The 13,990-nt window shown below is 38.6% G+C and overlaps 1 protein-coding gene across 1 annotated transcript in view; it reads right to left on the reverse strand.

The window, feature by feature from the left end:
• Positions 1–13,990, reverse strand: part of KANSL1L (KAT8 regulatory NSL complex subunit 1 like) — a 67,742-nt gene that overhangs the window by 9,449 nt on the left and 44,303 nt on the right. The window contains 6 exon segments of the mRNA XM_075094030.1: positions 386–440; positions 1,336–1,460; positions 2,717–2,841; positions 5,202–5,339; positions 5,755–5,865; positions 10,160–10,322. Coding sequence (XP_074950131.1) covers positions 386–440; positions 1,336–1,460; positions 2,717–2,841; positions 5,202–5,339; positions 5,755–5,865; positions 10,160–10,322 — 717 coding nt within the window.

Consider the following 13,990-nt stretch of genomic DNA (forward strand, 5'->3'; position numbering starts at 1 on the left):
AGATATTATTACAGCACAGGTAGCCCTGAAGAGACAGTCACACTGGGAGACCCAGCACCACAGCGCCCAAAAGCAGGGGAGGCGGAGGCCTGACCAAAGGGGACCTTTTGGGAGCGCTGACTATGCTGACAGTGAGGGACGGAAAAGCCAAACAAGTGAACAATGGTTATTAATGGAGATATATTTCTGTCATCCACCACAGCATTGAGTAGGTTGGGATAAGACACATTTTCACAATCTGATACTTAATACTTTATTTTTGAAACTTGAAACTTAGCAGGATTTGCACGAAGTCAGTGACTTTGGAAAATATATACCGATTATCCCAATTATGTGTTATATCTAGTTTAATAAAAACTGGCAGTTTAATTAAAATACAGCCTACCTCTTCTTCATCTGTATAACATCTTTCTAAAGGCTGAAATTCAACAACTCTCCAACTAGAAAAGAGACAAGGAAAGTCAAATTAACTTAGCTAAATGCTGTTTGATTATACTGTTAGTTACTCCTTCAACACTGCTTGTGCTTCAAAACTTCTTTCAAATAAAATAATTTCAAATTTAAGATACTGATAACAGATGACCAAAACTTAATTTGCCTTTCTCAACCCAATATCTAACCTTTCCTTTTCCCAACACAGTCTTTAAGCTATCCAACAATCTTAGTAATATTTTTAGCTTTAAAGACAATATAAAATACAAATTTGAGATTTAAAATATGGGACAATTGCATTTAACTATTTCAGGCAATTTGCTAGTAAGCCACAGCACAGGAGATCAATTACCCTGTCTTAGTGATCTAAAGATGATCTTTTTCTAAAAAAAAAAAAAGTCTTTAGAATCACGGATTCTAGGTTTAAATTGTATGGAAAAAAGTAAGCTTATTCTAATGTATCAGAATAGATAAATTTTTAAAATCTACGCTAAAACCATTTCTGTGTCATTCACTGAAAATAGTTAACTATTTTCTTATGAACTGTAACACAGAAAAAAGACAGCAACCTCCAAATAACTGTTCAGAGCACAGTTCAGAGCCTAACAGCACAGTCAAGGCCATGAATATCACTACAATTAAGACGATATAAACCCACTTCTATTTTTAGCCAGTCTGTGCATCTGCCACCTCCCCATGGGTATCAGACTATTTCCCTTGTGCTATCAGCTGTCCAGTTTCCCCACCACTCAAGTCATACAAATTGAAGTGCACAGAAAAAAAAACCTGAGCGCATGAAAAGATCATCTTAATATTATAAAATTCTCTAACTACATGTTAACAATATTCTTAGTTCTCATGTTCATTTTGATACCTTCACAACTAAGGAGATCATGAACAAACCTTGGCGTAAGGATCTCTTTGTATTGTAGTTTCTCCAACTTCGATGGTGCCACCAGTGACATCGGAATAACAATGTTGTCTATATCATAGGAGCTCTCACTTCTCAACCTCCTTCTGGAGTTATGCTGTGTAATATAACCAATACAAGAAGAAATTAATCAGCTAAATCATAGGAACTACATGTTAGCTGAGAAATATTAGAACTGCACAAGGAGAAAGTCTGTAACTTGAACACATTTTCTAGTGGCTTAATGACTTCCAACTTCTGCCCTGCCCCTCAATGGAATCTCAACAAGTCTTAAAACTATCTCGTCTCTAAAATTTACTTCTTGCTGGCATAACTCTCGCTGAAATCAGTGGGAGTTTCCCTCCCTTGATTTCAATTACAGTTAATACTGAATACTTATGAGAGCTTTGAAGGTAATGCTGCCTTCTTCATAATGTTCAGTCTACAAAGACAACCTTCTATAATCTGTCTACAAACCTGTAACCCAAGTGGTTCTTCAGCGTGATACAATTAAGAATTGAAAAGAATGAAGCTACATTTAGCAGTCAAGAACAGCCTACACTGAAAGTGGTTTTCTGAAAGACGTGCAAAAGACAGAAACTGAATTTCTTTGTTGTGATCAGAGTAGGATTCCTGGTGGTGTTCTCTGCCCACTAGTGCAGGGACCTACATGGGCCAAAACCTGAAGTTCCTAGATTACCAGAGAAAGTTTAGTTTTAAATCATGACACATTCTGTATTTCAAGATCTCAATTTTTAGCTGAACTCAGCTCTCCAGGAGTCATCACCAGACTGAAACACGAAGACTTACAGAGCACCAGTGCACCACTAGGCTTAGCAGAACTGTGGGACTGAAATCTGAATATTGTGAAATTCTCAATGAATTCCAGTCAAAGTGTGTTTCTGCAGGGACTTCCAGAGCTGTGCTGCTCCTCAGCAAATTTATATACCAGAGACATTGCCTGTAGTATTGCACAAAAGGTTTTAAACACTGAAGCTGAAAGTTAACGAATTCTGTGACTATATTTGCACTCTGAGGGTATTTTATGTAGCTGTGCCAAGAAAAAAGGGTCATAAGAGCCCTTGTGTGAAACTGGGAACATAAATCATAGTGTATTTCATGGAATTTGGAGGAAACTAAACTTACACTCCAGTTATATGATGTGCAAAATTCTTTTACAAGCAAGTATCTGTTTTAGGAACACCACGTACTCAATCTGGAATAAATAACTTAATGTAATCCACAACTGTAAAAAATGCTCTGTACTGTAATTTAACACTAAATTAGATGTAAAAGTTATGTGGTTTTTCGATTGTTAATTTGCAATACTCTTTGTTGATATTTCAGTTAAACAGTGCTACATTTTTGGTTTACCTGTGATGAAGTGCTGTGTGTGGGCCTAGACATCGCATTGACATTGGTCACAGCAGCAAAACTGCTATGGGGTTCTGGTTCTGCATGTTGAAAGGAGAATGTCTCAAACCTAGCATTACGTTCGCCTGTCACAAAAGATAAGAATAAAAAAAGGCATACCGTCTGTTGTCTATTAGACTAAAGATATTTTTCCATACAGTAATAGTAAAGTCATTTCTAGAGGCCCAAAGCTAACCATTTATGATTTAACGAATACTAAAAAAAGCCATCTAAATAAACGCTTGTTACTCATCCTGTCATTGTTGTTCCACAAAGCTCATCCCTCTCCTTCTACGAATGATTTCTTCTCATGGAACCAGCTTCATACGGGCAAATCCTGCTTCCTTTTTCAGAAGCTGCCATAGCAAATGCAATCAGACTTACAGGAACACTCCTCAGTGTTCCCTAACAGTGCTTCCCTAGCTGGGCTGCATCTCACTAACGTACCAGTCCACTAAGCTCTCACTGACAGTTCTTGCTGAATGATAAAACAAAACTGGCAGCAAGGGTCTCCATGTGGTCCACTGCTTCAGACAAATTGTAATTTTTGTTTATTCTTAGTCAGTCCCAGTGTAAGCAGCATTTACGGGGATTCAGAATTTAACCACCTATGTTCTGCTTTCCTTCTACCTTAATTTCCAGTAAAACAAGATAACTCAGATTTAACATCCCAGCGAATAAAAGAATCAGTGTGTTCCAACATGGGAAAAGAGGTAAGACTGATCCTAAAGACTGTATTGCACACGCTGGGTCAAGGACATGAACTCTCATATCCCAGGCAGCTCTGCAGCTCCCTGGCACACAGCTTTATTTTTGGCCTTGTTCATCAGGCTGACCTTCCCCATGGATAATTTCTCCTAGACAGAGCCCAAATTAGGAATAAATATGTAGTACTACGCCCGTAGCACTAATAAGCTAGAACTTCTGCTGCTGCTCACGAATACACCACATAGCAGTCTTCTGGCATTGGGAAACTAGGATCCTTATGATACAAGGTTACCTTTTTTTATTCCATTAACTCAAAGAACTAAATACTATTGGCAGCAGACTAAATGCAACTTCAACAGGTTTATAGCAAGAGGTTTTCGCTCTTATTAGTGCTCCCAAGTAACTCCAATTGTTGATCTCAGTGTGCATGAGTGTACACTTAAGGAAACAATGTGGTTGCAAGGAACACTGTGCCAACATCCACGTTTTGGGAACCAGAGACTGGCTAGGGGAGTGGGTGGCATAGAAAAAAGGATCGCTGATGGCAAGAGGGGACAGGGCACAACACCCCCCTGCAGAGACAGGCACAGAGCGTAACAGAAGACTGTACAGCAGAGGGGAAGACTGTAATGCACAAGGGGAATGATGCAGAGAAAAAGAACTTCATCTAAATTAGAGACAGTTTTCAGTCTGTCCAAAACCACCTTTTACTCTCTCCTGTAATTTTCTAATCAAAAGGGTTTTTTGGTTTGGGGTTTGTTTTTTTTTAGACCATAATTTTTCTTAAATTATCTCTGCAGTAATTCCCATATCTTCAGCTCTACTGCAAGACTACACTAGCAGTTTTACCTGGATATGCAACAGAAGTGTATTTTTCCACAATATTAAGTGATCATTTATATCTTTTAATTCTTTCTTAGGGGAAATTTTAAACTAATATAGTTTGTTCTCTTACTCAGTAATTTATTTTCTTCACCTGCCTTGTGAGGAATTTTGCCAAAAGTTTTCCAAAAGTTCACATAAATGAATCTGTAACAGAATGTTAGTTTTTAAATTCTAATAGCCTAGAGAGGTAAGATGTTATTTATCTCTACAATAGTATGCTTAATTATCACATTATTCTACAGAACTTTCAGAGCATTTTCTGTTAACTTACCAAGTGCTGAAGCAGAGATTCAATGGCTTAAAATATAAAGATAACAAGGGTGAAAACACTAATTATAAGCACTGGCTACCCACAAGTCCTCTTAAAAGTCTGGAAGGAAACCAGAACCACAGATGACAGTATAAAACAAATGAAACATAGCTGACCAAAGATGCCAGGAATAGTAGATGTTTGGTTGGGCACATGATTTGACAGATAACTTTGCAATTCAGTCTGTTTCACTGACTACTATTAAAAAAAACCCTTCATATTAAGAATAATGACACCCAGTATTAGAAAAACACAGCTGGACTGCTGAGCAGTTTCCTTTAAGAGTATTCCAAAAATAAAATACAGAAGCTTGTCTCATTTTGTAATATATATTCAAGAAGAAAGGGAAAGATTATTATGCTTTAAAATAGCACATTATTTTCATGGTGTCATAAGTCCATTTCTTCATTCCTGTACAGCTGCATACAGTATCCATTTTGGACACAAGATTAATTCTTGAAGCCCAGTGATAACAAACTAATTTATACACAACATATTTCTAAAGAAGTAGTTCCATCTTAAACAATACCATTTTTCTCTTACCTACTGCTGTCTCACTTAGATGTCTTTTCTTTCTTCCTTCCGACAGCTGGTCAGATGTTCCTGACACTGACTGAGATTTCGAATTAGATAAACAACCAGTGCTCCACTGTTTGACAGAAACGTTATGTTGATTACAGTCTACAACAGAAAAAGCATGTATCAGGTTGAAAATGTATCTTCCACTGGTGTAATTTACAGGTAATCTCAACTGCTGAAGTATTTAGAATGGAAAAACAGACTTCTCATAGGAATCCAAATAGTAAACAGTACGGTGGTCAGGCACCTATGTCTGCAGAGAAACCATGGTCCAATCGCCCCCCACTTGTGCTACTGCCCTTCTATGGCTCTGATGGGATCATTTCAGTGCCACCAAGGAGAACCTGACACTGTGGTCTGGGAAAAGATTCCTCTTGCACCTAAAGCCTTAGCCAGTTACCTTCTTTGGTAACCTGCTTTGCGGTAAGTTTATGAATTGAACCTCTTCAGGGTAGAAAGTGCTGGCAAATGAACAAAGAATGGTCTTGTAAATATTAAAATATTTTGCTTTACATACCATTGTCTGGAGATACTTTAAACTCCACTCCCAAAGACGAGGTATCAACTGGTTCTCCTTTGACGTCATCCTTCCTTAATAATGTTTCAAAGTATATGTGAAGAGGAATATCTAATAAAAAAAATAAATCCAAAGGGAATGCAGTCTGTATCAGAAAGATGGCAACCTATGAGCCAATGCATTATGCATCATCACTAAAGGTCTAGGAATCAATTGCACAACACTATGTAATATAATCTATAAGCAATACTGCTGCCTTAAGTCCTTCAACCCATGAAGAACAGCAGTGCTGAGTACCTCCTGCGAGGACCAATCGCTTGTCTATATAGCAGCAGTGTCTTCAAACAGTCAAGCCAAAGACAATATAGGAAAAGATGTCCTGAAACTGGTGAGAGCCAAAGGAAAACTCAATGACAATATCCCAAAAAAGTCCATTCAGACATTTCAAAGAAGTGATTCTTGCATGTCTAAATATGAAAATTTGAGGCAAGGTAATTCTCAGCAAGACAGTTATTGTATGAGTGCTATCATCCACTATGGGCAAAGACCTGTAGTCTTTTAATCAGTTATCTAAGTAATATACAAGATAATATCGAGTAATTGCCTGGAGGTAAGATCTCAAGGTATCTGTCTTTCTATTAACAAGAAGTGAGAGTTATGCCATGGTAAAAACAAACCCATTTTTACCTGTGAAGCTACACTGCCATACGTGCTGACCAAGGCAGTATGCTTAAGTGCTTCCAAGCTCTCTAGCACTAAGAGCTCCCAAACGCTGACAAGACAACTCAGATCAAGGTAGGACTCGTAACTAAGGAATGGTCCTGAACAAATCCCAGTGCAGGCACACACACTTAGAAGATTAACAGCACTTTTTTGGTGTTCAAAGTCAAAGTAAGAAAGAACAAGGTTGTCTCACTCTGGAATAAACTATGTCTGTACTTGGAATTGCTCCAGAATTGTTCTTCATGAAAACAAGCTCTGGAGGGTATCAAGTGAGAGTAAGACTGGGGTCTTCCCCTCTTGACTAACTCCTGCACAAAACCCTGTGTGGTGGAGAGCACACAGTGCACTTCTCCTGTAATCTGAAAAGCCTTCAGTTCAGCCTTTTTAAGGTTGAATTAAAATTCAGGTAATGAATGCTTTTGGAAATTGTTACTGCTGGGACCCTAAAGGTGATTTCAAGGTACATTCATTCTTTCTCTCTCTGGCAAAGGCTACAGCAGGGCAATGTAACTCATTTCCCAAGGGAGTTCTAACCAAGAATTAGCCTGCAAAAGATCTCAAGTAGTAAGGAATTTACCCACTGATGTGAGGCAGGAAGGCTTAAGAGAAATAGGCCTCTGTCTCAAAAGCCTTTCCGGAAACAACATTACAAGAAAGAAGAGAAATTAAGTAGAAACAAATATGTCAACATAAGGAGCAGGCTTGAACTGTTATGTTCAGAACGAGAGGAGGTCTGAGGGCACAGCCAAAGCGGAGGCATTAAACTATTTTTATTTACATACAAACCTTAGCCTCATGTGCCTTCGGGACTTACCTGGCAAAAACTCTCCACATATTTTGCTAGCTAAAAAGAATAATTTATTCCAATTTGATACAGATCTAACTAGATATTTTGTCAAAAGACTAAAGGTGACCTGTAAAAGGTTTTAAACCCCAAGGTTTTTGCTGTGTTTCTGGTATCTGAGTAAAACAAAGTAGGTCTGAAAGGTTTATTAGTCACAACATTTAAGTAAAGAAACAAACAAAACGTTTCTCCTGGTTTTTTTTGCTTGTTTGTTTGTTTTTTTCTTCTTGGGGAATCACCTGCATGTCTCGGATTTTTTTATTATGTACTCCCATATCTTAATTAAAAGGGCAGGAGCATTTGTTATGGTTTATCCGCAGGCTAGGTGCAGAAATACCAGAAGCCCGAACTTCTCAGATGCAAGCTACAATTTTCCAGTTATCGGGGTGCAAGTTTAAAGAGGCGCTTTTGTGCTGAAGGTATGCTACAACCACTGACATACTTCTGATCAAGACCCTGGGTAATATGGAAACTGTGAAGGCAAGACTTAGAACTGTAAGGACAATTGTACTTCAGAAGACTGTACGCGAGCGAGCCAGTCCCACTGCGCTATATTACTATGTGGCTTGCAAATTATGATTCTCCTTTGAAAGTAAAAATACGTACAAGAGAGAACAAGATCTAAATCTTGAATTTGAATCCCTCCTCACACACACTGAAAAATCAAATTCCCAGAGTTCCAAAATGAAACAAATGCCTATAATATTTAAAAAAAAACCAAAACAACAAAAAACCCCAAGGAAATTAAAGCGAGAACCTTTTCTTCTACACTGCTGGAAAACTTTTTCTATTCAGAAGAAAGTGTTAAAAGATGTGGGCACACCACAAGTAGTATTTTAAGAAACGTTATTCCTCTGGAAAGGGATAACTAAGGAAGCTGCAAAGAAAACATGAAACTGAAATCAGGCTACCTGACCAAGTTGGAAGATTTCTAGCATGCATTTATTCATGGTAATTCTTTCATATGGAAGAAAATGACAAATAGACTAGTGGTCTTCATGAGGAGGTAGAGACAACGAAGTACACAAAGCACAGACTAGACCATGAATCTAGACTCCCTCAAAAGCAAGGACTGCCTCTGAGCAGGAGATAGTAGGTCTAGCACTTTTTTCCTGTCTCAAGTATTCCTAGCAAGGCTAAGGCTGCTTGAAAGGAGATGAAATATTCCTCAAAAGAAAGACATTCTTGGTATCAGAAGGAAGCTAAATAACATTTTTCCTCCTCTGTCCTGGCAAAGTGACCAACAGTAGCCACAGTGCAATCCAGAGCCTTTCAGTTTTTTTCTTTTCATGATGATTAGTCTTTTATTCAAGGAAAGAATATTTCAATATTCTTGTTAAACTTCCTAGTCTCCCTTAAAAGTAAGGTAGGAATAAATGCAAGGGACATGGCCTTATATGACCATCCTTGAACAAACTTCTAAAGAAACACTTAAAAAAACTGCCCCAAAACATATACACTGTAGTACAGTGAACTTCGCATATAAGCAGAAACAAGGAAACAATCTGATTAGTGAGACAAGCTGACAGTTACCCAGGAAGTGTGTGGGGACAGCTCTCTGCAGGGATTTGGGAACTACCGTCTACCCCCCTGGCTCCTGTCCAGCTGGGCTGTCAGAGTCACAGAGTAAGTGATGGAGAGCGTGTATAAAGAAAGATTTAGGAAGTGTTTTTCTCTCTTCTCCACAACAGAGTCCTGATGACTGGGATAATTGCCGTTGCATTGCTGGAGTGAATGTTTTCTTCCCCCTATCTGGTCCTCAGAATAAACTCCTCTTAATCCCATACGTGGGACGTAAACCCATGTAAACCTGCAAGAGTTGAGACCTTCTCAGGATTCTATGTCCACACTTGGAGAACTTGTCACTGGCCAGCAGAGAAGACCCAAATCCAACACTTTAATCCTTGATTTCCTAATACCAGGCTGGAGTATATACACTGTCATTCTGGGAAGACAGTGGATTTGATTAAAGACTCTAGCAGTTCCAGGGAAGTCCCAGCCTCACATTCAGGATTTTTTTTGTGGCAAAGAAGCCCCCCCTAACACCAGAATTCCTATACTGGTCAGCAATTACCTGGCAACAGGTTTTTCCTAAAAATAAAAAACAAGAACAAACAAACAAACAAACCAACCCCCCCACCCCAACAACAACAAACCAAACACACAAAAAAACCCAAACAACAAACACCCAAACAAAATCCAACAGTATCTGCTGGTATCCAATCCCTTCTGCTGGTAACAGCACTTAATATGCTATTTTTAAACATGAAGTGTTGTCAAGTTGTACCTGCACTAGTTTCAGGGCTAATAAGAGTCAGAAAAAACATATGCATTATTGTTCAAAAAGATTAAAGAATCAGATGACAGAAACCATACACTTCAAAGATCACCTGACTGTCACAAAAACAACTAGAAAAACTAATAAAAGCTTTTTGGGCCTAGTCCAAAGGGCCTGAATTGAAAGTGGCTCATGAAAACAACACAACCAAGGTATGGTAGTGTGTTGGCAAAAGCACCATCTAAAGGACTAACGCTGACTGAATCAGACACACCATAAAACACACAAAAAACCAACTTAACGAAAAATACTCCCCTGACCATTTTTTCTTGGTTGTAATCACGTTACTGTTATAAAAAATCTAGAATGTCTATTTTTCAAATGTCAGGATGAAATTAAGATTTTCATTTAGTCTAAACCCATATATTTTTCCAGTGTGAGGCTTTCTGTAAGAGAACTAAGTTCTAAAAATCACTCAAAAGAAAAGTTAGTCCATAAACTCTACAGATCTCACAAAGGCAACCACCCTCTGTTAAAGGCATTGCATTTGAGTTACTTACCTGAAGGGAATGATAAGACTGGGTGGAAGGAAGAGTCCAGCTCTTGCACATAATCTAGTATTTTAGATTCCGCACTGTACTCACTACTGCTGAAAGTGGAGGCTGGCACCACACATGGTAACTGAGTTCTATATGGAAAGGAGACATCTCTAGATGGTGAAATCTGCAAGGATACACAGAAACAAAGGTTAACTCTTCCTTTACTCACTTCCTTCAAATTAGGCCAGAAGGAAAAAAAGAAGAGTGACACTCTTCAATATGAGAAAGGGAAAATATTCCTACAAACTTCAGATAGTCTAAATATGACACGTCCACTTGTGATGGACTATGGCGCACAATACAAAGAATACAAAAATACACTTCAATTAGGGCCAGGAAACAGTTGTCAAGTTTCCGAGAAAATATAACGGATATTAGTCTATAACGTTAGTTATATATATATTATTATATATTATACAATATAATATTACTCTATTCTATATAAAATTATTCTGATATACCCTATGACAAACAAACACATTCCATTCCAGCACAATATGCATGATATAGATGCACAAACAAAACTGACACCAGACTAAATACAGGGGTCTCTCTCATTAATCCCCTTAGTCATGGTAAGATTCTTAGTATTGATATCACAAGACAGTTTGAGTTTGTACATTTTATTGCAAGACACAATATGAAATGTTCTGAGCACACTATGTACTTATACAATGCAAGAGGACAGAGTCCTTGCCTTGTTATGATTTAAATATCAGATAAGCAACACAAACAAAAGATACAAAGCAATAAATACAGAGAGGGATGCACTGACGATTGATTAATAGGAAGTAAGAGGAATTGCTAGAGAGAGGAGAGCTGCAGAGAAATATTAATTTAGCTGCTTATTTGCAAGACTTGTTAAAGCACGGAAGGTAAAATGATGGATTGCACAGAAGCGGTAGGTGTGAGGAAGCAGGACACTAAGGCAAAAGGCAGGGTGAAAATGGGCAGGAATAAGCAGCAGAGTGCTGGCAATATACTGAGCTCTGAAAGACAGAAGGAAAGAACTGAATTTGATACTACAGGGCAGCAGTCAACAGCAGTCTGTGCTTCAGAATAAAGCTGCAGAAACACTGCAGGGAAAAAGTGTTGTTTATGCCACTTTCTGCCTTATTGGATACTAGCACTAGTAACCCGAAAGGTACTGACATTTTTAAGAGCTTCCATTGGTTTTTGATACTCTGCCAAATGCTGCAGAATCCTCTAAAGGGGAAGGGAGGGAAGAGGGGCACTGGGGTAATTTGAGGTTCTCAGCCTAATGCTGTGCAAATTGCCAAATTTATGATCTCCTGGAAAAGGATTTCGACATAAAAAAAGCCTGTAAGAATTAATATAACAGTGGTCTTCTTGATTGTCTTATGGATTCTTATGGAATGAAAGAAAAACATCCAGCAGTTGCATCAGAGGAAAGATGATCAAACGAACATTACTTGTATGTTTAGTACTTCTGCCTTCTGAATCCAAGAAATCTCTGTCTGCTGTTTCCACCCATCTGAAATATATTCCTAACAGCATCCTGGCTCCTACAGCATCCTGGCTTGTTTCAGGAATAGTGTGGCCAGCAGGAGTAGGGAAGTGATCGTGCCCCTGTACTCGGCACTGGCGAGGCCACACCTCAAATGCTGTGTTCAGTTTTGGGCCCCTCACTATAAAAGGACATTGAGGTGCTGGAGCGTGTCCAAAGAAGGGCAACGAAGTTGGTGAAGCATCTGGACAAGTCTTATGAGGAGAGGCTGAGGGAACTGGGGTTGTTTAGTCTGGAGAAGAGGAGGCTGAAGAGAGACCTTATCGCTCTCTACAACTACCTGAAGGGAGGTTGTAGTGAGGTGGGGGTCTGTCTCTTCTCCCTAGTAACAAGCAATAGGCAAGAGGAAATGGCTTCAAGTTGCATCAGGGGAGGTTCAGATTGGATATTAGGAAAAATTTCATTACTGAAAGAGCAGTCAAGCATTGGAACAGGCTGCTCAGAGAGGCGGTAGCGTCACCATTCCTGGAGGTGTTCATAAAATGTTTAGACGTGGCACTTCAGGGCATGGTTTAGGAAGCACGGTGGTGTTGGGTTGACGGTTGGACTTGATGATCCTAGGAGTCTTTTCCAACCTTAATGATTCTATTCTATGATTGTATGATTCCAGGCTGTATTCTAGCAGTGTCACTCATCTGCTAGTGGTACAGTGATTATGTCCACCACATAAAATTCCGCTCCACTTACTGAAGTCAGTTCTACTGTCAGGTAGCATCAGTATTCACAACCCACACTAAGGCAGAAAATATCCCATCAAAAACTTCTCTTTTCCATCTCTTCCCTTCTTCTCCATCAACAAATTCCCTATGCTGGTATTGTATTGTAGGGACTATTAAAATCACGTAAGCATGTTATGATGCAGGAGCAGAGGAGACCCTGTGGTAGTGATGGTGCGGGGGGCTGTCTTTCACATTTTCTTTCCAACAGGAAAACATCAACAGTCCTAAATCCACCTTGATCTCCATACACAGGTGTATGTAGAAGTACTTTCAACTTAATTTGGAAATAATTCTTTTCTAGCCCAGGACTCCTTCAAATCAATGTTTTGTTATTTCCCCATGACACACATATGGGACTCTTCATCTGTCAAACTTCAAATGTCCATGAAGTGTTAGCAGAACTGGGACCTGTGTTTGGAAACACCAGAGGGATAAATGCTAAAGCAAATTTAATGTTTCCTATTATATGGACCATTAAACTAAAGCTTAAAGAGCTTTTAGGTAGCTGATCTACCTTTGATGCAATAAGAGCTTGCTTTTCAAAAATGCACAAAAGTGCATTTTCTCCTGATATTCAGTTTTTAGAAATGAACTAGTTTCCTGAATCTCCACTATTTAAGCTGCCACTGCACCCCCTCTGCTTGCATTTATGTTTTTTTTACAGAAATGAATCCACATTACAGTAAACGATAAATCTCTCATTCTTTAAAAAGAAATCCCCAAACACTGATCACTAAAATTACTTAGAAAATATATAGGTAAGACCAACACATACGAACATCCAGTTCTTTAGTCCCAACTCTCTTTAATTCACTTTGGTCCCAAACATATTTAGAATATAGCTTAAAGCTAGCCTGCTCAAAAATACACATACATAGTCAAATAACCTCCACAACCTCTGTCTATTTAGAAACAGTATTAAAATCCAATTGCCAACATCGGTAAATGCCAAATTCTTTCCTCATCTTGTCTGTGGTGAGGGTTACAACACCTTATGCCTAAATTTGTGCCTCATTTCCTTGAATGCTCTGGCATCAACACCTAAATAATTAAATCTTTCCTTAAGTCAGTTTGCAATTCAAAAGAAAATAGGGACATATATAGAAGCAAGAATAATTTTATTTAAATGCTTGTGAAGCTACTGGAAAAAAGCTAAAAAACTGGCAGCGTCTGTGTTCCCAGCTACTAGATATGGTTTAAATCCCTGATGGACTAGTCTTCCACTGGAAAATGCTGAATCAGTGAACTCATTATGTTTGTCAGGAATGTCAATTTAATCAACTCTTGATGAAAAAATTTCTGAAGCCCTTCATTCTGGAATTAAAGTGTGTTGCTCAAAGAAAGTGCTTCAACTTTATTGAAAGAAAACTGAAGAACTGTTTATTGGAAAACAAAACTCTCCCCCCTTCCAATTCAGTCTAGGACAGAGTCTACAACCCAACTGGCTTTTCCAGCAGTTAATTATTGAGTTTGTAACACAACAACAACAAAATCCACCAAAACTCATCTAAACACAACCCCACAAATAAAACCATTCAGCCACAG

The sequence above is a fragment of the Phalacrocorax aristotelis genome, chromosome 5, assembly GCF_949628215.1.
Source record: "Phalacrocorax aristotelis chromosome 5, bGulAri2.1, whole genome shotgun sequence".
NCBI lineage: Eukaryota > Metazoa > Chordata > Aves > Suliformes > Phalacrocoracidae > Phalacrocorax > Phalacrocorax aristotelis.